Source organism: Lagopus muta, chromosome Z, assembly GCF_023343835.1.
Source record: "Lagopus muta isolate bLagMut1 chromosome Z, bLagMut1 primary, whole genome shotgun sequence".
Lineage (NCBI taxonomy): Eukaryota > Metazoa > Chordata > Aves > Galliformes > Phasianidae > Lagopus > Lagopus muta.
In genome coordinates this window covers 56,180,407-56,206,014 of record NC_064472.1, presented here as the reverse complement: position 1 = coordinate 56,206,014, position 25,608 = coordinate 56,180,407, and the positions used below count along the sequence as shown (strand labels likewise).

Below are 25,608 nucleotides of genomic sequence, written 5' to 3'. Positions count from 1 at the left end.
TTGCAATTTGCATGCATGCCACTGAGACTGGTTCCTTCCTTCCTTTTGTTTTTGCTGTTTTTCTCATCTCAGCTGTGTGCTTTGTTCCATTTGTGGTGATTTTACTGATGTTGGCCCTGCAGAGCAGAGAGTTGTCATCTTGCATAGCCAATTTGAAAAGTATAGTTAATGGACAAATAATTCTGAAGCATCATGAAGTGTTGGGGGGTACTCTACCCTCCACAATAACTGTCTGGAGACTGTTACCTGTCACACAGTAAAAATGCTGCTTTTGTTGCCTTTATGCATAAGTTAGCCCAGTCACACAGTATTTTATTACCTAAGATTCTCTAAAGAGGTTTTAGATATTATGAAAAGACAGTAAATATTTATGCAGTTGTGCCACAAGTAAAAAAACAAGCTGTGGATATAATCACTGCACAAAGAACAGAGCTTTCATACTTAGTGTTGAGAAGGGAGATTTTTTTGCTGGAGATCTTTTTTTTTTTTTTTTTTTTTTTTTTTTTGTCCTTTATTTTTTGTGCCTGTCTTCCTCCAGCTTCATGGAATGCTAGACCACAACCACATCCTAAACTTCAGCTAGTGTATTTTGAGTACTGAGTCTGTCCAGTCCTCACCTTCGTATTATAATTTTTCATGAAATGTATTTTTTCTTCCTCCTTTCCCCAGTATCTGACAAATCTTCATTAGTCATATAATGTAATTTAGAACTGTAATTCTGATTTGCCGAGGTCCTGAGTCCTTGCAGCAATCCAGTTCCAATAATAGAGCCCTTTGCATTGAAACAATCACCTGCAATGCTATTTTTTTCTTAAGTTTTGTATAAAAATTGACTGTGTATGTTTATGGCCTCGTATGTTGGTGCTCTGAGTTAAAACTTGGACAGACAAATTAACATAAACTTTTTCTGTGTCTTACATGGAAATTGATGGAAAACAGGAAGGCTTAGTGGGGCAGTGGTTGATCTTTTGTTTTTCCCTGTTTCCTCAGACTGCCCTGTCAGTTAGTGTGTCCAGTTTATCGTCAAGGTTTCATATAGCGGTTCAAGAAGCAGAAAAAAGGATCATAACAGAGCATGAATTTAAACCATTGGGGAACTGTAGTACTGCAGACTCTTAAGAAGCAGGAACAGTTCCAGTGGGATGAGGGAGAAGTCTTCCAGGCAGAAAGAGATCGTAATGTACAGGAAGGGCAGTGTATGAGGGCAGGCCTTGCCGAAAAGCATTTCAGAGGCATGCAGAAAAAAAACAAACAAACAAAAAACCAAAAACCAAAAAAAGCCTGCTGTCTCTGCAGTCGGACTGTGCTTCAATATTTCCACATTCTTACCATTCTTTTCCTTTCTGGAAAATGAATTCTGCTTTTTCATACTGGCTTTTTGTGGTCTGACCTGAGAGTGGACTCACAGTTTAACACTGACGTAATTTTTATAAATTTTATATATTTGGGGTGGGAAGAAGAGAAATATGTTGTTTTCATGTTCCTGAAGGATATGAAAAAGATAACTTTTATTCAGCTCTTCAAAAAAAAAAAAAAAGCTATTAAACATCTCAGTTGAAATGTATTTGTCTGCAAAGGAAAGGAATACAACACATAGTATTTCTTACAAAGTTATGTGTGCAAAAGGAACAAGCTGTATAACTACTGGGAATTTTTCTCTGATCTGTCTCATCTAATATAAAGCAGGGTTGTCGTCAGTGGTGGCCTTGCATGCGTGAGTGTGGAATAAGTAGTTCACATGGGTAATCTGACCTGTTCTGGCCCTTACTGGCAGTTCTGATCTTTTCTTGTTTATAAAGTATGAATGATGATGAAATTAATTAGACTGTACCTTGGTTTTTTTTGTCACTTGAAAATAGGATAAGCAAACTCCCTTCCTGCCTCAATATAGTAGTATCTGTTACTTACACTTTCATTTAGTCAAGGAGGTGTTTCGTGTATCAATATGCAAAATGAATTTAAAGACATTGGATTCCTTTGCAGTCTGAGTAAAGAAATTTTTTTTATCTTTAAAATTCTTTTTATTTTGTAATTTGAAAAATTTTATTCTTTAAAATAAAATCTTTAAAATTTTTAAAGAAATTGTCAGTATTGTTAATTTGGAAATATCATTTTGCTTTGACTGTACTTGAAAAAAGCAGAGTACAGCTTTTAGGTGATTTTTTTGGCTGTTGTGCAGCAGACAGCAATTAAAGCTTTGATAATTTAAAGGGATAATATGCAAAACTTGGAAGTTTTCATGTTTGTGCTTGAAAATTTTAATGTTGTTACGTCTTGAACTTCAAGCATAAGCATCATTGATGCCACTACAAACTTTCTCATGAGAAAGAAATCATTTCCTGTCTGAAGTGCTTCTGAATTGTCACAGTATTCCTTGATATTCTTTTGATAGTATTACTGTAATTCAGAGATTCTAGGTAACTAGAAGTTTCTGGCAAAATAGCAATTTATTTTATATCCTGTTATGTGGCTTTTCGTATTCCTTTTTTTTTTTTTTTTTTTTTTTTTTTTTTTTTTTAAGTGCGTAGTTCTTCTATTATGGTACTCAGGTTCTATGGTAAGGTGCTTATTTGATATTACCACGTAACTGAGAATCTGGACATTGATATTTGAGAGTCTTTTCCACCAAAAAAAGAACCGATGTGATTTTTTTGTTATGTGAATTGTAAGATACATACCTAGAGGATGTTTACTAGGAAATGGCTTACACTAGCATTAGTATTTTGTATTCTAGTAAAGCAGGAAAATTGCACGTAATGTTCAGAAAAAAACCTGTTGATATTATCTGAAATTTATGTAGCCTGCAGTTGCAAGCTGTCTTGCAAGCTTTCTTATCTCTAGTGCATACAGATAATGATTCCTACTAAGAAGACTAGTGGAGGAGACTTCTCCCTGGAAGGAGAATAACAGCAGAGAGAAGTAGGCAAATATTCTCTAAATGTCATGTAGTCATATTTTAGGAAAACTCATCCACATCCCTTAAAACCAATGTTCATTATATTGTAAATGATTGGATACCTTAGACCAGTTGAAAAGACTTTGCTGAAGCAGAAGGCTCTTTGCCACATCAAAAGAGAAATGAAAAAAAGAGCTCTCCCTTGTGTTTTTGTGCTTTGCTGTTGTGGTGGTGGGGGGAGGGTTGCAGATAGCCTGAAGGCTGTAAGCATGAAAATGGAGTAGAACAGTAGAAGCCATACAGAAATTCTATGTATTGACGTGTTGTTTTTTTTTTTTTTTTTATATTTATAAAAGAGATTATTCGTACTCCTTCGTAATTCTTTTCTCCAAAGATGTTGCCTGGCCTCCTCAGAAAATTAGGTTTTGTCAGTGTTTTCAGAGCACAGTCTAGAGAGGGAAGATTGTGACCTAGCTCATTTCTTAGGTGTAGTAGTTCTGTCATCAAACTGCTCTGTCACGTAGACCTTGCTATTCCTATTCTGCAGTTCTGAGTAACAACACTTACGTATGTTAGTTTCATCTGAGGACCAGAGTCTTGTTGCAGTATGGACTTGTAATTAATGTCTGTCACTTTGTTAACTAAGCACACCAAAATAACTAGAGCACTGGTACTATATGGATCTGCTAGGGTTTAGCAGCATTATGCTTTGCTCCTATGTCCAGTGTTAGAGAACAATTAAGTCTTAGGATTGTGGGAAACTTGTGAAAGTTTTGTGTAATTAGTGTTAACTTCTAATACCAGAATTTCTTTCATATGTTAGGGTGTACCTAAACATGCTTGAAGATGTGCTCCAGAAATACTGAAGAGAGAGAAAATCCAAGTAATATGCTGTGAAAATTTTTTTTTTTTTTTTGCAAATGTGCTTTCATCATTTGTGGTTAAACTTACAGTGTTTGTACTTCCAAAAACAAAGATACTAAGCTATGACAGTGGTTAATATCTTATTTTGCTATTAAATTTAAGCTTATTTCTTCTTAGCTCCTGCAAGAAATGTGTTGGTTTTACTCTGTTCCATTTGCCAGTAGCTGGCTTGTTTTATGTGTAAAAACTGATTGACATTGAAATGAAAACATGTAACCTTTTTCATTCTCTCCCAGATCCAGACATTTAATGTTGAGGCACCATGCCAGACTGTGGAAGATTTAACGAGTGGGGTTGTGATGGCTCAGGTTCTTCAAAAAATGTAAGAAATTATTTAATTATTTACATGCATGCAGATTTATTATTTATGAACATGTCTGATGTAAATGTATTTTGATTCAGACTTGACTGGTATTCTGTAAAGGCATGACTAATCCTTCGTTTAGACATTACTTTAACCTGGAACATGACAAATATAGTTATCCATAGCTTTCAAATAACTATCTTAAAGGCTGAAAAAAGAGAAGTTTTGTTTTTAGGAAGCTGTGAAGGCATTTATTCAAGTGTAATCTTACTGAAAAGTGAATTGGGTTAGAACTGAGGTCCCAAGTTACTGGTAACGCTGGAGTTAGTTTCACATGATAAAATTCAGTGAAGTAAGCTGTTGGCTTGATTGTATCCAGAGGTAATAACATTCTTGAGAGTAAATGGGGGAATAGTAGATGTTGCACTAGGTAATGGTTTTGTTTCCTTGAACTCTAAGGTCAAATAGGTTTGAAATGCATTAATTCAAAGCCTCAGTCTAATCGAGAATGGCGACTGTGAGTAATCATCTGAAGTGTAGCTGGGTGTGTAGTGGTAATCCAGTATTACCTATTTTCGCAGAAACACAACTTTTTCAAACTTGGCACTAGCAGCAAAATCTTGCTAATCTTAAATCTGTTTGATTACAATTTCATTAAGAGGAAAAATACTTATTTTAGAATCAGGGAATGTTTAAACATACGAAGCAAGTGTAGAACAGGCTTTTCCAGCTTACCCTTCTCTCTGTATTACCAGTACTGCTTCCCTCTCTGTCACAAGAAAAATTACTACATGGAAGAAAAGTTTTTCAGGTGTAGAAATAAGAGCAAGACAGAGCTCATTTGGAGAAATCTTGCACTGAAGTTGAATAGGAGCAAACTGGGCTACGTCACTGGGAACAGATGTCATTTTCAGTGAACACTTGAAAACTTAACCTTCAATATGAAAATCCCCCATCAAGATAATTGTGAAAAGATAAATTTATTGTCTAGATAATGAGACACAAACCCTCCTAAACTCTGTCATTCTTACTCCATTGAGAATTGTAGACTACTATTCTTAAAAAGTGCATTCCTTGAAATTTGGTTATCCTTCAGCATGGCTGCCCCTTATTTTGGATTCTCCATAATGCATAAAAATAAAGGGAAATAGGGAGAATTGTAACAATTTTAACTGCATCTATAAAAATTAATTGATCTTTAAAAAATAGTTCTTCCTCAGAGTTATCTGTGAGTGAATCAAAGAATCATAGGATCACTAAGGTTGGAAAAGAGCTCTAGCCCAACTGTCCATCTATTACTAATATTTCCTACTAAGCCATGTCCCTCAGTACAAAATCTAAATGTTTTTTGAACATTTCCAGGCCCGACCACCCTTTCTGAGAAGTTTTTCTTAGCATCCAGCCTGAATCTCCCCTGGCACAACTTTAGGCCATTCTCTCTTGTCCTATTGCAAGATACATGGAAGAAGAGGCTGTTTCCTACCTCGCCACAGCCTCCCTTCAGGCAGTTGCAGAGAGCAGTAACGTCTCCCCAGGCTCCTCCAAACTGAACAATCCCAGCTCCCTCAGCTTCTTCTCATAAGGCTTGTGCTCCAGACCTCTCACAGCTTCACGGCCCTTCTCTGAACACATTCCAGCACCTCAATGTCTTTCTTGTAGTGAGAGGCCCAAAATTAAACACAGTATTCAAAGTATGCCCTCACCAGGAGCCGATCACTTCCATTCTCCTGCTGGCAACACTATTTCTGGTACAAACCAGGATGCTGCCAGCATTCTTGACCACCCAAGCACACTGCTGGAGCACTCATGTTCAGCCAAGCATTGACTAATACTGCCAGGTCTGTTTGCTCTACACAGTCTTCCAGCCATCTGCCACAAGCTCATAGCATTGTCTGGGGTTATTGCCAAAGTGCAGGACCCAGCACTTAGTAAGCAAATGCAGTCATTGAAGAACTCAAATTGAATGAGGCAGAGTTCTAATGAAAACTAAAAGATGTTGGCCTTATCTGGTTGTCTGGTATACTTCCATAGGAGAGTAAGGATAGCTTTGTTCTTGAAATTTTTAAGATTAACTTGAAAACTTCAGGATTTGAATGTCTAAACTCTCTGTTGTTGTTGTTGTTGTTGTTGTTGTTTTTAACCTGCGCTTTCATGGAAAGAGTGTCCATTGATACTTATGAGGACAGGCAATAGTTGAAACAAGTTGAAGTTGACAGTACTTTATGCTGAGGATGTTTCGGAGAATAAAAAAAATAACAAACCATGCCTTGTATCAGCAGTTGATAAGGGGGCTTGATGTATGTTTTTCCTCAGTACTTTTACTGAGGTAGTAGCTTGTGTTTGTAAGTAGAGACCATTCTGCAGAAATGTCAGTTCCTATAGCAGGATTTTCTGCAGGAAATTTCTCTAAGAGGCTGCATGAAGAAGAGGGAAATACACCTTCAGAAGCTATTCAAAAGCGTACTATGTAAGTTCATATGGCAGAACTGTGATTTATGTAAGCAAGCGTGAGTGTTTTACTTACAGATTCTGACGTTAATAAACAGGTCCTGGTGAAAACAGTGAAAGACAACTTCTCTGTTTTTATCATAAAACCTTTATGTTTGAATTTCATGTTAGAGTGTGAATGAAAGTAATTCTCCAGTGCTAATGGAGAAGAATTTATCTGTTTCCTATTGTCTGCTGATATCCCCAGAATAGCAAAATTTTCCTTTTATCCCATTCTGGAAACTGTTTAGCGTTCCTCTTCTTTTAGTATTTTGATTGTAGCCTGTGTGTTGTGCCCCTCTTACTGAAATATTCATTTGTGATATTACACATTGCAGCATACTGTGTATGTTCTGACACATGTGAAATACAAAAGCCATGCTTTTAAGTGTTCTTTCTAGAGGGATCTTTTTAATAAACAGATATTTCTTAAAGCAGCTTGCTGCTCCACTGTTAAAGTGAGTAATAATCAGGTGTTATGCTCAGTGGGCTGGTTTTCTTTTCTTTCAAAGAATTCTGTCTCTTGGCATCTATGATTTGGAGAGATGGTTGCTTAAATAAAGGAAAATTTGCATACAAAATAAGTTGGATGTGGTAGAGCACTGCTACAAGTGGTATCACATGAACAGCGTAAGTATCTTCTGCTATAAAGGAAAGTCCCAATTACCTGCAGTGCTACTGAGAGGCTATGCAGCAATCAATTGATATACAAATGTTTTTATGAATTTGGTAAGTGATCTAGTGCAGTAGATTCCCCAACTTTGGGTATAGGTTCAAGAACCTTCTCTGTTCAAAGTGCTGAGTACAAGCACATAATCTCAAAGTAACAGTGGTGCTCCAGTGTTTAGTGCATATTCCTTGTTTAGTGCATATATCTTCGCACAGAACTGGTGGACTTTCTTATCTTGGCTGCTCAGTTCTCTGCTATAAATTTCTGTATTTGCTTGGGTGATGTTTTTCAAACACTGCTGTAAGAAATAACAGCGTCTTTCCTTATGATGTGACAAAGGGAGACCAAGAGCTCTCAGTATGGTTGACTCATGATTACTGAAGTTTCAGCAGAGGGAGACTTCTTTGCAACATAAGTGGTGAATGAGCTAGCAACGCTTTGGGAAGAGTGTCTGGAAACCCTTTTATAAAAAAATATTTCTAGAAATTTTAATGGAAAACTTTTGGTTACAGATAGTTAATTTTATTGGTTCAATATGGAGAAAAGTGCTGTTGTTAATGTTGATTCTGAATCTCAACAGGAATTCTGAGGGCAGAACTAAAATTATAAAAACACATGTGGAATAATTCTGAGGTGATGCATACATGAGGAAAGGGGTGATCATTCTGAATTTGCTTGATTGTTGATGCCAGCCTGGCAAAATGTTTTTGTAGTATGCATCTGATTATTGTGTAACACGTATTAAAATGCTCCTAAAGGGAAGTGGTGACACTGTTTTTACTGCTATTGTGATTTAGAGTGGATTGCTTACCAGGTTCTGGACTTTGGGTTCTCCATGAGATTTGTATACATTAAAATTAAAAACTAAAGACATCTGTGGAAAACGGCTACCACACTTACTTTAGATGTAATTGCCAGGCATCTTCTTCAAGTTTGCCTTATGCTATAAGAGTGTAGGCAGCAAAAAGCTTCATTAAGAAAGTAAGCACATTTGCATGTGTTACTTTAATTGCAGTAGTAACTGACAACATTTTTTCATTTGCTATTGATGTGCAGACATCCAGAGCTGGAGGTGATCATGAAATATTGTGATTCTTCCTCTGTTATGTCTTTATTATTGAAGATGGGGTATGTAACATTACCCTAGTCACTCAGTAGGATTCTGCTTGCAGACAATTCTTTATGCTTATAGGAGTAATTATTTACAGTTAAAATGGTAAATCAAGAATTTGCTGTATTAATGGCACTGTGATGTTGAAGCAGCTGAAATTTGTTACCAACTATAATTAATAAAATAATAAGATATAGTCCTTAAGAAAGACACAGTGGTCTCTTTTTTTTTTTTTTTTTTTTTTTTTTCTGATGAGGCACAGGTACCTGCTTTCTTAGTGAGCTGGGCAAACATTTGTTAGTTGTGGATCTCTGAGCACAGCCTGCCTGTGATTGGCAGAGTACTAATCCAAAATACAATAGAGTCCTTTTTGAACACCAGAGTTCCAGTCGAAGCAGTTCAAATAGCTCTGTGTGTTTTCAGCTCACAGGCTTTTTTCCAAATGATCTTTTTGTAATTAGGAAGTTAAGGAAATAAAGACCTTTTGCAAAGTGATATGTTTATTTAATGTAAAACATGAGCAGGAACTTTTCTCATCTCTGGTTGATCCAGTATGTCTTAAATTAATTTTATGCTTAGACTTATTGGTCTTTGAGGGCACAGAGGCCATTCAAAAGCTATTTGGAAAATGTCTACTTCAAAACAGATGAAACTCTGGCTAAGACATTGTTTTTTCTGTTTCGTACTTTTAGGTTTTGTTGTCTGTGCTGAACTATACTGTTTCTGAATAGGAGTAATTTGGAGTCATTGATTTAACTAGTAATTCCTTTCTTCCAGCTATATATTTGCAGATATAAAAGACAGATGGCATGATCTTCACCAGAGTCTGTAAAAGAATATAAAAATAGTAGTTGAAATGTGTCAGTAGAGAAATGTTGCTGTTTATGATTTCTCTCCACTGGAGTATGTTGATGGAATACTTAAAGACCTTGGTACATTGTGAAGAAGACATTGTGCAGAAAATGGAATACAGAAGAGGGGATGAATCAGGAGCAAGATTCTTCTTCAAAGACTGGGCCCTAATACAATCACTGAGATAGTTGCTGATCTGCTGCATATATGATTGCAGAGATGTTGCTTGAATCTCCAGGCTTGTTGGGATTTTTTGAGCTTTTGTCTCATGCCATCTTGCCCCTAAAAAGAAAAAATAAAAAAGGAAGGGTTCAACGTAGAACGTTTTTATCTTCGGAGGATACAGCTGTAAATCTAACAGTACTTTGCAGCAAATGCAGCACTGTAATTCCAGAAATCAGAATACTTGCTGTGAGACTCGAACCCTGCTTACCATGCTGACTCTTAGAAGCCTTAGGGAAAAAAAAAAAAAAAAAAAAAAAAAAAAGTTTTCTTCCCTGACTGCTTCATTTTTTCTGTCTGAAACATGGGTCTTTCCTTACTAGGGGCAGGAGACTCCTATGAATTGCCTTGACCAAACAGCTAAGCGGAAATGCCTGTAGGGAAGGAAGGAAATTTATGGAAATAAAAATATATGTTACGAGCAGTGGCATTCTTCTTGTCTCTGTCTGTATCTTGATTGCATTGTTAAGAGAGCAGACAGTAGAAAAACTGATTTTTTTTTTTTTTTCTTTTTAAAAAAAAGGCATTCACAAAACTATTAGCCAAGGTTTATTGTGGAAAGAGATTTGCAAAAACTGATAGTATTAAACTGATAATGTTAAATAATAGAGAAGTGTGTTCTTGATAGAAAAGACTTAACTCTAGACGTACTTTTAAATTGTTCAGTGTATGCATAGAGCATACATTGTTCATTCTCAGGCTTTCCATTTACAAGAAGAGTATTTACAATCAGAATACAGCTGTAAGAATCTGTAACATACGAGACACTAAATATTTTTGTACACTTCGAAGCAGTGCAAACAAGCACTACTCCAGTGCTGCTGAGAAATAAGAGGAAGAACTTACAGTCAGGGAGAACTGACGAAATACACTTGAAGTCCAGCAGCTTCCTCCAAAGCATGACCTACTCATGGCACGCAGATGGAGCTGTGCTGCAGAGCAGTAGGGGTGGTCTCTGTATAGGCCATATGTAGAATGCAGAGTAGGCAGGCATTTAAGTAACCTCAGTGTGAGATAGGAGCTTAATTGCTAAGGTATCTTCCTAGTTTCTGGAACCTGTTTTTAACAAATACTCTACTTTTTGTATTTCAGAGATCCAGTGTACTTCGATGAAAACTGGTTAAATAGGATCAAAACAGAAGTAGGAGATAATTGGAGGTTAAAGGTATTTTACTTACTTTGCTTCTCATATCTGTATTTTAGTTCTTAATATAATATTGTGTTTTAATAAAAGCATTTGTTTTTATATGTTGCTTCATCGTTTGTTGAATTTTGGATGTATTTTGTTGTACTTATTTTTTACACTGATGTAGCTTTGCACATTTGAGTGAAGAAAACATTTTGTAAGTTTGTTTCAGTAATGTAAAAAAAAAATTAAAATAAACTTCATGCTTAAATTAACATTTGAAGAACACAGAAATATGAAAGTTTTTTTTTTTACTATTACATGTGAAAGTAACTTTTCTTTAAATAAAAAAAAAAGCTCTGAGAAACGACTGCAAAAAAATAGCAGACCAGTAACCAATTGATTTTAATAAAAATGGGAAAATGTTATTTCATTTTACTTTGCCAGCTTTGCGCAGCAACTGAGTTTTAGGAGAGGAGCTGATACTTGTGTGTGTGTTTGTAGTCAGCGTGCTTTCTAACAACAGCCTATTTGCTAGGTCATTTGCGTTACTTGGTATTGGAGTACTTTCTGTTACAGTCAACAAAATTTACATGGTGAAGCTTTGGAGTGTTTGGTATAAAACCTGATAAACATAGCTTTATGTGTGGATATTAGTCCGTGGTTAGATTTGTCCATGGGATAATACATGTACCTTTCTCAGTTGCCATTTCTAGCCTGATTTATTTTCTGATTTTTTTTTTCCTGTTAGTTGGAGTTTGCCATAAACAGTTTTTTTTTTTTTTTTTCCCCTGGCCTCTCAAGAGGAAAGGGCTGCACCTATGAAATGCTGTACTTCTTACAGGTTTATCAACACTTGGGCTGAGCAGAGAGGAGAGGCACAGGCAATATCTGCCTGAGGAAGGGATGAAGAGTATTGCTGCATGTGTGTTATCAGTAAACTTGTCAGTGCGGATCCTTCTGCCTGGCCAGTAATTTGCATGTCTAGGCTCTTGAGTGATTTGTCTAACAGGGTTGCCAGCAAAGATATGGAACATTGATAGGGATACGGTGGTAGTAGACTGATAGAATAAAATACATGGTTCCTTAAAAATAAAAAAAAGGGGGCAAGAAAAGCAGCTGTATTTATTCTGTGCTTATTACAGCAATTAATTTAAGTTAGCTTTTCAACGAAGTGTGTGGAACTGCAAGTAAACATCTGATAACGAGGTTTAACTTTTCCCTAACATCATCTTGTGGCTTTTTTCTAAGGAATATTAAAATTTTGGCTGTGAAGTTTGGAGTAAAACAACATTTCAGTTGATTCAGATTTAAATAGTGCAGTTTTTGTAACTCTTTGAGGGAACTTGAGGAAGGTTTTTTTCTTAATCATCTACTAATGTAGCAGGTTCTAAATCTTAGCAGATGTGAATATAACAGAAAGATCAGGCAATCATTCAATCCGACTTCATTGTGTGACTGAAATCTGTGTGAACATATCTCAAATTTCAGTTCATTGCTGATATCATTCCTTCTTGTCATTCATATTTCCATGTAAATAAGAACCTAAGACTGATTATGCTTCTTGATTCAAATAAGAGTATACTACAGCGTTTTGCATGTTTTTTTCATATTCCATTTCCCCAGTCATATATAATATTAAATGTTATGAGTATTGTTTTAACTCCCAGTTTTTGACTGTAAAAGTAATGCCATACTTTGTCATCTGTTCTTCTCTATATGTAAGTAAACAGTAGTTGAGTTCTTCAATTGTCCGTGTGTCAGTGACTCGTAGCCTTGCTCGCTTTTTTAATCTGTAAACTTTGTTGGTTTGTCACTAGTTTTTAAATGTAGGCATCGTGTTTTTGTGTGCCTCCTTAATGTAACTTTTCTTAATATTTTAAGAAGCACGTGAAAAATGTTTATTGGGTTAACTCGGTACCTCACGAGAGGGAATAACGAGACAAGGTATATTCTTACTACTAAGCATGGTTGTTCCAAAGCTGCATGGTATAATAGTCAATAGTATTATGTTCTCAGTATTATGAAGCTTATAAAGGAGCCAGTCTAGTAGAGGAAATAGGCTTAAAACAAAATGTGTGTGTAATTCTACATCATAGAGCAGTGATAAGGAGGGCTGTATCATCCTGCATAAGGCCCTCCTATCCACTTGAATAGAGGCATTAAGGAAATTATGTAGTGTCTAACTCTCAGATGGATGTCCGTCTGTGCAAAATGTTAGAACTCTGGGGGCTTGCAGAGTAGGAAGCAGTCAGCTAGCATTCTGTATGTTATAGCTGACTGGATCTCTCTATCTAGTGTGTTCATACAGAAGCACCTTGTCCAGTATTTGGGGTTAAAATTTCTGGGGCACAGCATGCATCAGTTTAGTTCTGCAGTTTGTTGTTTCTTTTGTGTAACAAAAACCCCTCCTGGTCTAACTGCAGTTTTATGTATTGATTAAGAAAACAAAAAAGTATAATGTATATATGTAAAATATATATCTCTTTCCTGATATGTATCAGGAAAAGCTGAACGCTTTACTATGCCTGGAGTTGAAACTGTGTACAGATTAGTATTTTATACTGAAGAGGATAATATTTTGAAGACAAAACAGTATTCACTGAAATTACAAAATGGTGTAGAAAATAAATCTGTTGCAAAAAAAATTTTGCAGGAATGAAGAACCAAGAATAGTTCTGTGTCAAATAGTACAGAAATATCAGTAACAGAACAGAAATTTTAACCAGTAACTGTTCATACATGTGTCAGTTACTGATTTTTTTTATTTTTTCTTCTTTTTTGGTAATTACTGAATATATTATTTGACTGAATTGTAGGAAAACCACCCCCTTTCCATTCCCTGTGGGCTGTGCCTGCCTTGGAGTAAGCAGGAAATACTTTGTTGTGCATGGTCTCTGACTTTGTCTTCCAGACTTTTGCTTTAAGCATTCAGACTGCAGCATCAGTTTAAAATACAATTTTATCCATATTTCCAGCAGTAAGCTGAATTTGTTTGACTTCTGAATAGCATGTTCAAATGATTTGCTAGGTTTTCTGCAGTGAGTGCAGTTTGAATGCCTTGTATTCAGTAGAACATTGCAAAATAGAATCGTAAGTGAAAATCGAGTGCTGAGTATTTAGTGCTGTGATCCAACTAACCTGGTCTACAAGGTGTATCTTTGACTCCCTGCAGTAGTAGAATTATGGTTGTATTGAATTGTTCCATAATACAAGCTAGGACAACTGGTATAGTTGTGGAAGCTAGTTTTCTGTGTACAATTGTCCTGATACTTTCATGTTCTCTGTAAGAAACAGAACACTTCTTCATGAGCAGCCTTTTGAGTTTTTTGTTGTTTCTATTTTTTTTTTTTCTGATAAAGATAGAATGTGCTGTCATGTCTGTCATACAGATGTCCTTCTGCATGAAAAGAGTGGGGATTATAGACATACTTACAAAAGACAGCTTTTATTTCTGTGAAAAAGATAATAAGCAACAGATACGTTTTTCTCTGTTCTTTTTGGTGTATTTTTTTTTTTCTCTCCCTCCCTTAACTCAAGGATGTTCTAGTATCTGTTCTCGTGATTTCTTTTCTCACGAAACAGGCAGGAGGGGGATAACCCACGAAGCTAATTGCAGTCTCTCTCTGGGCCCCACTTATAACAGAGAAGAGACAGAATGCGGTTTAAGGCAGAAACTTAATGTGGTGGAATCTATGCATACGCTTTTTTTTTATATGCAGCCAGGGAGTTTAGTCACATTTCTGTAGCTGAGTGATTAAGAATTCTCTTGTCACTGTAAGTCTGCCCTAGTAACACTTCCAGAGGTTATAAGGTTGTTGATTATAAGCTATGTGAGGGGAAATTCCTCTGTGCATAATTATCCAGGAGAGATACTGTAGAACAGCATCTCAGAACACTGGGGTTCCCATTTAGTCACTTTGAACAGAAATGTACAAGGATAAATTAGTTTACATGGAGTCTTCACTACAAACAGAATTTCAGACATATGTATGAAAGAAGGATAAATACAAGCTGTCAAAATACTAGAGAGTAAACGGGAGGTTAAATAACCCCTGAGTACTTTCTGTCAGTAATTGCAAGCTGAACAGCATTTCCACTGTCCATTACATTAGGCTTTTCTTGTGTTGGTCAGCTATATTCCTAAGGAGAGAAATCTAGGCATATTATCCTTACAGACCTTCAATTTGGAAGTTGGAGATCAGTAAAAATAATAATTTCATGTGACAGGTGAGAAAAAAACCATTTCCACCTTTACCCACCTCACGACCTTATGCCTTGCAGTGTCAGATTTTGTGTTTTCTCTAGTAACCTTGAGGGAAATCATATCTGCTTTCATTCTAGTCAGTTTATCAGGTTAATACTGCAGAGTTAGGGTAGGTCTCTATAGCGTGTAATAGCTATGTAATGCTATACAACAGCCAGCATGGCTGTAACTGACTGGTCAGTGATCATTTGACATAAGGAATGTCAACACAGATCTGCAGTGGATATTAGTGAAATTGGTTAGGTTGCTGATGAAACCAAATAGGGATCCCACGTGCTTGTGAGCTGATCTCCAAGGGATTGGAAGACACTTTATAGTGACGATCTGTATTGGAAATAGTATCTGTTGTGTTCTGCTATTGTATGATTTAATAGTCTTTGTTAACGAGTTGTAGTTATTCTTCTTTGTCCTTAAGAAAAAAAGAGGAAAGAAGAAAAACTTAAAAACCATCACTTGCTAGAATTCTAGAATTAATAATCTCTAATGCTTTCCTTTGCTTTTCTCTATTACTCTGTTGCTCATTTTCACTCATCTCTGTTTGAAATCTTTCTTAGAGGTTATGCTATGGCCTGGCAAGTGTTAAAAGATTGTCGGAGTTGAATCTCAAAACAGAAGGCGTTTGTGGTGGTTTGCTGTTGATTCTCTGCCTCTGGCAGTAGGACCATCTAAGCGTATTCACTGCAGACAAGTAAAATGAAATCAAAAGAGAGAATTCCCCTAGCAGTACTGAAGATTATTGTTAAGTTCAAGCCAGTCTGTAAAGAAGCTCCTTTAGCTTTATAGTTGTCTGATTGTCTGCCTGGTACAAAGATGATGTAGTTAACTCCTGAAAGCAAATTATCTTAATGCTCTTAATTGACAGTGGAATAAAGTGGGACCTCAAATACAACATTTTTTTCATTTTGTTTTCTTTTTCTGAAGATGCTGTCATATACAGTAGTATTCATGACAGATTTTGATCAATACTGATTTTGTTACATCATCACAGAATTAAACTCTATGAAAGTAATATGGAGGAAGATAAAATGTCTTAAAAGTATTAATTCAAACAAAGCTCACTGGAGAAGGGGAAAGCAAGTATTTTCTAGGGTAGGGCATTCCATTTTGTTTCTCATTTCTGGGATTATGTTCAAGTTCAAGGTTCCTCACAGTGTTCTCTTCGGTAAACTGGACTTAAATTCTACAACATGGCCCTTGGGTTTCTCTGGCACTTTCTGCAGCAGACTCAGGTAAACTACAAACTGGAAGATATTAATGAATCAAGTTTGAAAATTATTATTCCAATCGGTGCCGTATTCAATGTGGTGATTTGACATAAAAATTAAATAATTTGTATTTCTTTAAAATCTTAAATCTCTTGTAGTCTTTAGCTGTAATTGTTCATAGCTCTGGAGATATGACGATGATTTCTTTGGTGCTAATAGATGTTTTGTGTTATCATGTGTAGCCTATTTCATTCTCAAGTTTTCCATAGAAAATACATTCCCTGGATTTCAGTATTGTGTCTCCAAACTGTGTTCCATAGTGTTTTCTCAGATCTTTTGGGAGATAGATTCAATCCACTGACAAAAGTTCTTTATTGGATATTTCAGAATATATTCAAGAATATAAAAGTAATTCCAGTTGAGGTTTGATATGTTTTCATTTTTCTTCCTCCGTTACAGTCTCACAGTTCGGCACTGTGGGTACTGTTGTCAGCAAGAGGAGTTTGTGAATCCTAATTCTTATGCTACTCATGTCTAAGATAAGATGAATAGAATTGGGATGTGATTATTCAGTTCTCTAGCCACCCTCTCATTTCCGCTCAGTCTTTACAGAACCTGTTTGTAGACTTCCTATCACAGGAAATAATGCACTGCTTCTGTTATCTAAGTTTATATAGTTGGACATTCTTGGAATCTATACAAATTACTTCAAAAATATATATATTTTTTAAACGTCACCTATGAGATCAATTGTCAATTTTTATGGCTTTCTTCACAATCTACAGTACTTGATCTAACTGAGTTTTTGCCAAAAAGAGGGCTGAAAGACTTCAATAATGAAGAATTGTAGCGTAGATTCTGTACAGCAAGAGATATGTAACTGATGCCTTTGGCTTTGCAGATGGAACAGAAGCTATCTTTGTGTGACACTGGAGGCATAGCTGAGAAGTGTAAATTTTGCCTTTGTAGTGTAAGGCAGACATTTGATTGTTAGGAACTGCATTAAAAGGAGAAACAAATACAAATTAAAGAACTGGGAGGAATAATTAATGAGAACATTAATAAATTAGGCTTACGTATGTTTTAAACAAAGGATGGTATTGAGCAGTAACTGATACTGGTTTGGAAGGAGAGGTTTACCTCTACAAAAATTAGACCACGGAGTACTTTAAGAAAAGAAAGAGGATTTTTTTCAATTTACACAAAAACAAAAGTATACTAAGACAATCAAGTATTCAAAGGAAGATTCATGCTTCAGAATCTAATCTAAAGACTGTCTAAGACTGTTACTTTTCATAAACTTAAATATGTTCTATATATTCATAAAGATTTGTGATCAGATGGCAGTCTGATCACAAGGGAATGCTGCGTAATTTCCTTAATTCTATCTGAAGATGTTTAAACAGAATTTTATAATGCAAAGAGATGGTTGTACAATTCTTTTGCATGATTGTTCTGTGATTGCCTCTTTTATGATTCTGTCTCTGTGATTTATTGTTTGCACTTACTGCATTTTCTTCTTCTTGACAAATAGGTAAGCAACCTGAAGAAAATTTTAAAAGGGATATTGGATTACAACCATGAGGTAAGAACAGTTCAGTGTAATTTTTGTGTTCTTTCTGTTACACGTTTGGTTAATGTAAACTATATTATGGATGCATTGAGTTCTGACTTTATCTTTCAAAATGTTTGATGTACATTATGTGTCATTGCCTCTCCTGAGGTGTAAGCCTGCTTTATTTGTCACTTTAAGAGCTTTCAGAGCAATCTGACTTGGAAATCTTGTCATAAAACAGTAGATGTCTTTGACTCTTCCAATGTTTTAAAAAGTTTTTTAAGGTGTCTTAAAAAGTAGTTCTGATATTACCTCTGTTACAGTTAGAGACTACCTCTTGCTTTTTTTTTTTTTCCTTGAGGAGAGAAAGGAAAAAACATTTCTAGCATCAGCTTGCATTACAGTTGTTAATGAAATATCTTAATCCTGAGATAGTGGAGTCAGCCCATTGTGTTCTCTGTTAGCAAAATCAGAATGAATTGCTCCAGAGAAGAAACAATAAAATATTTTTCAGTGGTGAATCTTCAGTTAAATTTTACTTTTTGCTTCAGTGATATTTTGAAGCAAATTGTTCAGTACAGACTACTATGTAAAATCCTTAATTTATACATCCAAAAATAAGGAAAAACCCACTGTTAGCTACTTGTGAATACTTTGGTAAGGAATGTATTAGTTAAAAAACTAAGTCTTTAAAAATTAACAGATTTTGAGAGCGAGAACTTAGGCTGATAAGTTCATATTCAGGCTCTAAATTAATTATGAAAAATTGGTTGTGTGATAAGCTGACCTTGCCTGGCTGCGAGGTGCCCACCAAGCTGCTCTTATTACTCCCCCTGCCCAGAAGAGCAAGGGGAGAAAATACCATGAAAAAAGCTAATAGTTTGAGATAAGGAGAAGGAGATCGTTCAGCAATTACCATCACAGTCAAACAGGCTCAGCTTGGCTAAAATTAATGTGATTTATTACCAATTAATAACAATTTAGAGCAGTTAGAATGAAGAGGAAACCAAAAGCATTTTCCTTCTGTCTCCTGGCTTCCTGGGCTCTACTTCCATCTCAGTTGTATGTTCCCCTGCCCTAACCGGCATAGAGGCACAGGAAGTGGAGTTGTGGTCAGTCCATGATGCTCTGCCCTGTCACATGCCTCTTCCTCCTCATGCTTTTCATGAGCTTCAGCCTGGTATGCCTCTCACACCATGTGGTCTCCTGTGAGCCACTTTTCTTCAAAATCTGCTACAGCATGGGTCCATGCCAGACAGTGCAGGTCTCAGAAAGCAAATTCCTCACAGCAGATCATTTTAGGAGGAAAGAAAGAAGTTCTTTGTTACAGAAACTTAATATTACTGTGTCAAAGTGATGTCAGTTTCTTTTTGGGTGATGCGAAGGCAGGATGATTAAGTTCTTGAAAACTTTACTGCTTCAATAGGTCACCAACTTTTGACCTGATTTAGATTAAGTTCTTAAAGTAGGTTTGACTAGATTTTTTGTTTGCTTTTCTTCTCCTGATGCAATGTTAGTAGTGATAGTGGACACAATCTGGATTTTACAACAAATCCTTTATATTTTCATTAACCTGATTTCCTCCTCCTATCAGGCACCTTCTCCGCAGTGTACATGTGAATGTGAATGTATATGAATTTTGCCTGATGTAGTGAAAAGATTTGAAAACACAATATGTACATTTTTAGAATAAATAAAAAAAATAATACCACAGCAAGCAGGGCAGTCTTTCTATAGCAATTATGCATTGCTCTCTTTGTCACATATGGCATGGAAGAGCAAGAAGCCAAAGGTACTTGTTTATGACTTGCATGCTTTGTGATGCCCCAGTAATTTCGCTGCAGGGCTCTACTGCTCTCATATGGAAACTTTCATTCTCTTTGTAGAAGTCTTTCATACTTTTTTTTTTTTTTTGAATAAGTGGAGGAAGGAGCATTTTCCCCTCTTGAGATATTTATTTGAGATTTGGTTGTTATTTCATTGTTATTGCTGTATAACTTATCTCATGTTTATTGCAGAATTCTCTATTTTTATGCTCAGTTCCCATGTTTCGTTATGGTTTTTGCTGATATGCTTTGTCCCTGCACCATTTCTCAACAGCAATTATATTGTCATTAAGCATAAAGCAGTTATATTATTGTTAAATTTGGCACTGCATTTGAAAGAAATTCAGGGAATACATATGAGCACGTAAACACATACTAGGCTTAAATCATTCAAATAATATTGTGTTTTACTATGTTATTGCAGTCTAAATACAGTGGTAATATTTTTGTGTTTGATGTGTTCATAGAATTCTTGTTTTCTCACTAGAATGACCTAAAGAAAGTATTTTGATACAATTCATGCATTCTTTCCAGTATGCAGAGCTTTTAGTTGTGCTGGTGCTCATGCTTTGAGAAAGCTGTTAAGAATGATAATTTTTAAAAAATTAATAAGAAAAATTAAAAAGAAGACCAGAAAAAACCAAACAAAACAAGAACAAACCTAGCCACAGCAAATATATAAGGCATAGCCTTGGCAAACTTCTTGGTGGCTTGAATTCTTTGTATTCTTCATATAAATGTATTAGGATTTTTTTTAAATGCATACCTGTACCTGCTTTTCTGTTGATTTTTGGTTTTTTTTTTCCCTTGAATGTTGAAGTCTGAATGAGCATTCAGCAAACAAGAGACTGATCCCCTCCATTGTTTCTTTATTTCTCTCTGCTTAAGAAATGACAGTTTCTTTTTATCTGCAATTAATGTGTCAGAGATACATTTGATTCCACATTTCATATTCATATTTTCAGCTCCCTGAAAGCTCTTTGAAATCCAGCAGAATTATTTAATTCCTTCTACTGACAATCATTAATGTAAATCCTTCTTAATTATAAATCAAATTACATTAATTATAAGTCACATGTTTTCTTTCTTATGTTTTTCAGGATGGGTTTTTTGTATTTCTGTGTGTGGGTTGTTTAATTATATGTTATACTGCTACCTCAAATTCTTTCCCATTAGACCAGCTTTTTCAGCTCTAGGACTTGCTAAATATGGTTGAATTTACTGGAAGTGTGGGACTGAGTGATCAAGTGTTTTATAGTCTCATATTTGTCATCCATCACTGCTAGATACATTCTGCATAAGTGAAACGTTTTAATTTCAGCTTTCCAGTGGGATGAAATATGAGACTAGTGTGAAGCGTTTCATGCTAGCTCAAAAGCTAAATGTAATGGTGGATCATCTTTTGAGACTGCTTTTGTTACTTTCTTATCCAGAATAAACAAATCTTACAAAGTTTATAATGAGTAGTTTATTATTAGTTGGCACAGGTTTGTGTTCTGCCAAATATTGATAGTACCAAAGATTACAGATGGTTTAATACTCAAAGATCTGTTGTATAAGCTGGCATTACTCAATTTAGTTTGTTTTAAGGGTAGATTGAAGACTACACTGAAGTGAAAAGTGAGCACTTCCTGTTGATTCTGAATCATCTTTGTATGTTAAAGTTTATGTGTATGTATGTCTATTGATACAGACGTGTACTGGGTCTTTATACAGATTCTAGGGCAACAGATCAATGACTTCACCCTTCCTGATGTTAACTTAATTGGAGAGCATGCTGATGCTGCAGAGCTTGGAAGAATGCTTCAGCTTATTCTGGGATGCGCTGTGAATTGTGAACAGAAGCAAGGTACTAAGGTTTGAAAATGTTTGCTTCCAGACACTGAATGAAAAACCAGCTCATTGTGTAATCACTTAGGGGAAAATGATGTTTCGTAGGCTGCCATTAGAGACAAATTAATATTGTCAAAGATAACATTATTTTGTCTTTCAGATAACCTCTGTTCTGAGTTTCGCTGGCTTTGCATTCTCAAACTGTGGAGCAGGTTTTGCTCCACGTACGTGTTTTCAAGTTTGATTTGTTGAGCCAAGAACCGCAAATTCTTGGTCCATCTCTGAAAGACAATTTTGATTCTCTTGTCTCTTATGTTACCAGCTGTCTATCTCACCTGCACAGTTAAAATGGGAACCCATTCACTTTACTGCAGATGCTGCAGAGTATGTGGTGGACTGTGCAGGCAGCAGTTCTTGACTCAAGTTTCTTGCTCTAAACTTGCCATGTGCTTTGGTGCATTATGTATTTGTTGTCTAACTACCCTAAATTAACACTTAATTTAAGCCAGTGTAAGATAACAAACTATAGTTTATTCCTAACATTCAAATGAGAAGCATGGAAACACGTGTATAAAATAGGTGGATAAATAAAATTATGTTTAAGAATTTACATCAAAGTTGCAGAAAAATTTGCCTCTTTGTGATTTAAGCCATTGCAGTTTCCTTTCTGCCAAAATGGCAGGTGGGCTTTCAGACCCTTTTGTCTTTTTGTATGGTGGTGCATCTTAGCTTTCTGAACTGATTTACCTGTTTCAGTTTTCTGAGGTGTCTAAATCACTTTACTCTCTAATCTGAAATTGTTTTTATTGTTCTTTTGATGAAGAGACAATATGGCTTTCTTATTAATTAAAGTAGATTAATTTTCTTCAACAAATATATAAATAACTCTATTGTATTAGGCCATCTGTCCTCTCTGTCTTATGTAGGATTCTCTTTCTCCCTTTTAGTATTTATTTGGCACACTTGAGTGAGATGTTTTATTACTGAGTTGTTTTGCTCTGTCAGTCTGAACATTAGAAACATACTATAAAAAATATCTGAGCAGTCTAGTTATATGTATTTTGTATGAGGTTTGGCATTATGTAATCGATCACTTTGAGATACTTATCCCCAGTATCTCCCACTTCAGCAGATCATTAGAGAATGCTTTTGAAGAAAAAGAATTGAAGAATGCATTGTGTATAGATCATCATAGAATCACAAGGTTGGAAACAACCTACAAGATCATCTAGTCCAACTGTCTTCTCATGACCGCTGCTACCACAAGCACTAAGCTGTATCTCGCAGCTCCTCATCCAGGCGCCTCTTGAGCACTGCCAGGGACAGCCACTCCACCACCTCCCTGGGCAGCCATTCCAGTGCCTGACCACTCTCTGAGATGAAAAGATTTTCCCTTATGTCTAATCTAAATCTCCTCTGGTACAATTTGCTGCCATTTTCTCGGGTCCTGTTAGTTGCCTGGGAGAAGAGGCCAAACCCAGCTCCCTCAGCCGCTCCACATAAGATTTTTGCTCCAGACCCCTCACCAGTTTTGTTGCCCTTCCCTGGATATGCTCCAGGGCTCCTCAATCATGTCTGATTGGAAGCAGTATCATACTGGGCGAGTCATAAACCTCTTGACTTGGTCTAAACATCAGATGTCATACTGCCACTGCCACATCTTGCAGAAGTACTTATCATGTAGCACACATGAACTTACAGAGGAGGGGGTGAAAATGGGGGGGGGGGGGGGGGGGGCGACGACTTTATTTGTGATATAACAAATAAAAACGCAAACTAAGAATGGAAATGAAAATGGCTTGAAATAAGGATGTGGAAAGGACACTAATCTTAATCTGCAGAAAAGGACAGTCTCTTTTCACATTAAGTACTCTTATAGCCTGAATCATGTGAAATACAAGAAGGAATAATGTGGATGATAATTACCTAGTTTATTTCATTGATGCATAGCCTGGGCTTGTCTGATCAGATTTCCTGATAAAATCTTATTTAATTTTTTGTGGCAACACTTGAACAGCGTTTATGCATTTCAGTGTAATCTCTGGCATCTAGTCATTTTGTAGGGGGAATGCAACTTCCAGCCTCATGTTTTGTATATAACATTCCAGAATGCTCTTTTTTTTTCAGAGTACATACAGACCATAATGATGATGGAAGAATCGGTTCAACATATGGTCATGGCAGCAATTCAAGAGGTATGCTGGAGTGTCTACAGTGTGTAAAAGTTCAGCTTTTCAGTATATTAGAAAAGTATACTTTTTCATTAAAAAAACAAACAAAAAAGAACAGTTCTAAGTAAATGTAACAAGTGCAGATTTTGCCATTTTACTTTGAAAAGTATCTTCTCAATTTTTCATGAAAAAGCTATTTAAGTATGCTTTATGTCATGGAACTCTGCTTGAATGTCCCACTTTTCTTTAAATCTAGAAGATTGAAACTTCTAGATATTTTTGATCCTGGGTTCTCTTTCCTTTATTTTTCCTACCCCATGTCTCCTGAAGTGTGCTAGATTTTATATGAGAAGCCAGTACTGTAAATTTTTTTAAAAATTTCTACTTTGTAGTTGAAGAACTCCATGAACTGTTAATGTTTTCTTTACTGGACAAGAAAAGGAAGATAAGTGTTTAGCAAAGTATTCTTTTGTCAGATGTAGTATTGTGGATAGGTTAATGGAGGTATTTGTGAGGCACCTTTTTACATTCTGGCAAATGTTCTATAGTCTTGTAACTTGTATATCTTGTAAAAGTGCTGTTGGAAACTTTGTTTCTGAGACTGCAGTGGTTCTTCTTATCAAGCTGAAGAGGTGCTGTACATGGTGAAGGATTTCATAGTTAGCTGTCACTGGTGAATTGCATTAGGCACATCAGAGAAGTAAAGTAAACCAGAGTATGACCACTGTTGCCATGAAGCTCTTGAATGACTTCTTGTGTGTCTGTAGTGCCTATCAGTCTTCGTGCATGCAGGTTTACTGCTTGGAAGGCAACTCAGAGAAGCAGGAGTCTTGGTAATAACATTTCATCTTGAGCATGAATGAGAGAAACTACATTCCACATTGAACTCTTGAGCTATTTGACTTTTCTTTATTGCTTAAAGAAGGGAAGAATGCTCACTTGGCCTAAGGGAACTCCACCCACAATTATTACTTCAACCAATGCTGTGTCATTGTAGTCTTCTAGTTGGCTGTTTGTGAACTCACATATATATATAGTATATATATGTGTATATTTATATATATTGCACACAATCCTAGATATATATATAGTATTGCAGACAGTGTTTCTGAAATGCTGTCAAAAGAATCCTGTTGCAAAATCATCTTCTGGTCAGTGCTGCCAAGAGCAGGCAACTAGTTTGCTTGAATTTTGCAGGTTGTTTTTTTTTTTTTTTCCCCCTAAACTGTGAGCTAACGTTTTGGTGGATTTTCTCATATCATCTTTCATTAAACATGGCTTTCAGCATCACTTTATCCTGCGCTGCCTTAAAATAGAAAATACTCCTTCATCCTCACTCCTTCTCTGAAAAATCTCCTGGATACCAACTTAATGTGATAAAATAGCTGGATCTGAAGCAGTCAATAGTTTTTCCATTTGATGAGTAGGCATTGAACCTGTATGGCATTTGTGGCCTTTCTTAGATATAGCAACCAGAAGTGGGGAGAAATCACGTGAGGATCTGTTCCTCTTGAACACACTTGAAATTCACTGAATCAAGATCAGAACTTACTATTCTGGACTAGTGTAGATCTGAGTGATTTTAATGATGTCTTCCAAAAAATAAGATGGTTAGAATGTAAGGTATTCAGAAGCAAGTGAGGAGGATCTTTACCAGAGGAGGGTGCTTTACCAAGGAGGTCAGAAAGCATCCTCGAAAACAAGAGTTTAGATCTAAGGAGACCTTTCAGGGCTGCTTCTGCAGCCTTTGACTTTGGAGGAGTGATACTTCATTGTATTTAAGGAGTTTTTCTATTTCTTTACAACAGCTTTAAGAATCTAAATGACTTGGACTAGGCAGTGTGTAGGAGAAGCCAAAGTGAGGTGCCTGGGAGAGCAGCTATATATGCATAGCTGAAAAGTTGATATGTCATCAAATCCAAACATTTCAAAGTACTTGACAAGCAGTTGCTCTTTCTTCTATATTAGGTATCTAAAAAGACTTCTCTATGCTTTACTAATATATTATGTAATTCATTTTTATGTATAAATGCCTTTTGATACTTCAGTGGTTTTCATAAATGATCTTAGTATGAAAACAGTTTTGAAAAAAAATCTGCCATCCTTTTTTTTCTCATGGGGAAAAAAAAATACTGGGCTTAAATGGAAAAAATAGCATT

The 25,608-nt window shown here is 36.0% G+C and overlaps 1 protein-coding gene across 6 annotated transcripts in view; it reads left to right on the top strand.

Moving 5' to 3' along the window:
- HOOK3 (hook microtubule tethering protein 3) overlaps window positions 1-25,608 on the top strand; it is an 86,360-nt gene that overhangs the window by 9,143 nt on the left and 51,609 nt on the right. For 5 of the 6 annotated variants that reach the window (XM_048932344.1, XM_048932343.1, XM_048932345.1 and 2 more), the window contains exons 2-6: window positions 4,057-4,142; window positions 10,559-10,631; window positions 17,599-17,649; window positions 21,162-21,294; window positions 23,406-23,473. In XM_048932344.1, the coding sequence (XP_048788301.1) occupies window positions 4,057-4,142; window positions 10,559-10,631; window positions 17,599-17,649; window positions 21,162-21,294; window positions 23,406-23,473 (411 nt within the window). Of the gene's footprint in view, window positions 1-4,056; window positions 4,143-10,558; window positions 10,632-15,993; window positions 16,089-17,598; window positions 17,650-21,161; window positions 21,295-23,405; window positions 23,474-25,608 lie in introns of those variants that run through there. The other variant, XM_048932346.1, reaches the window with a different exon arrangement.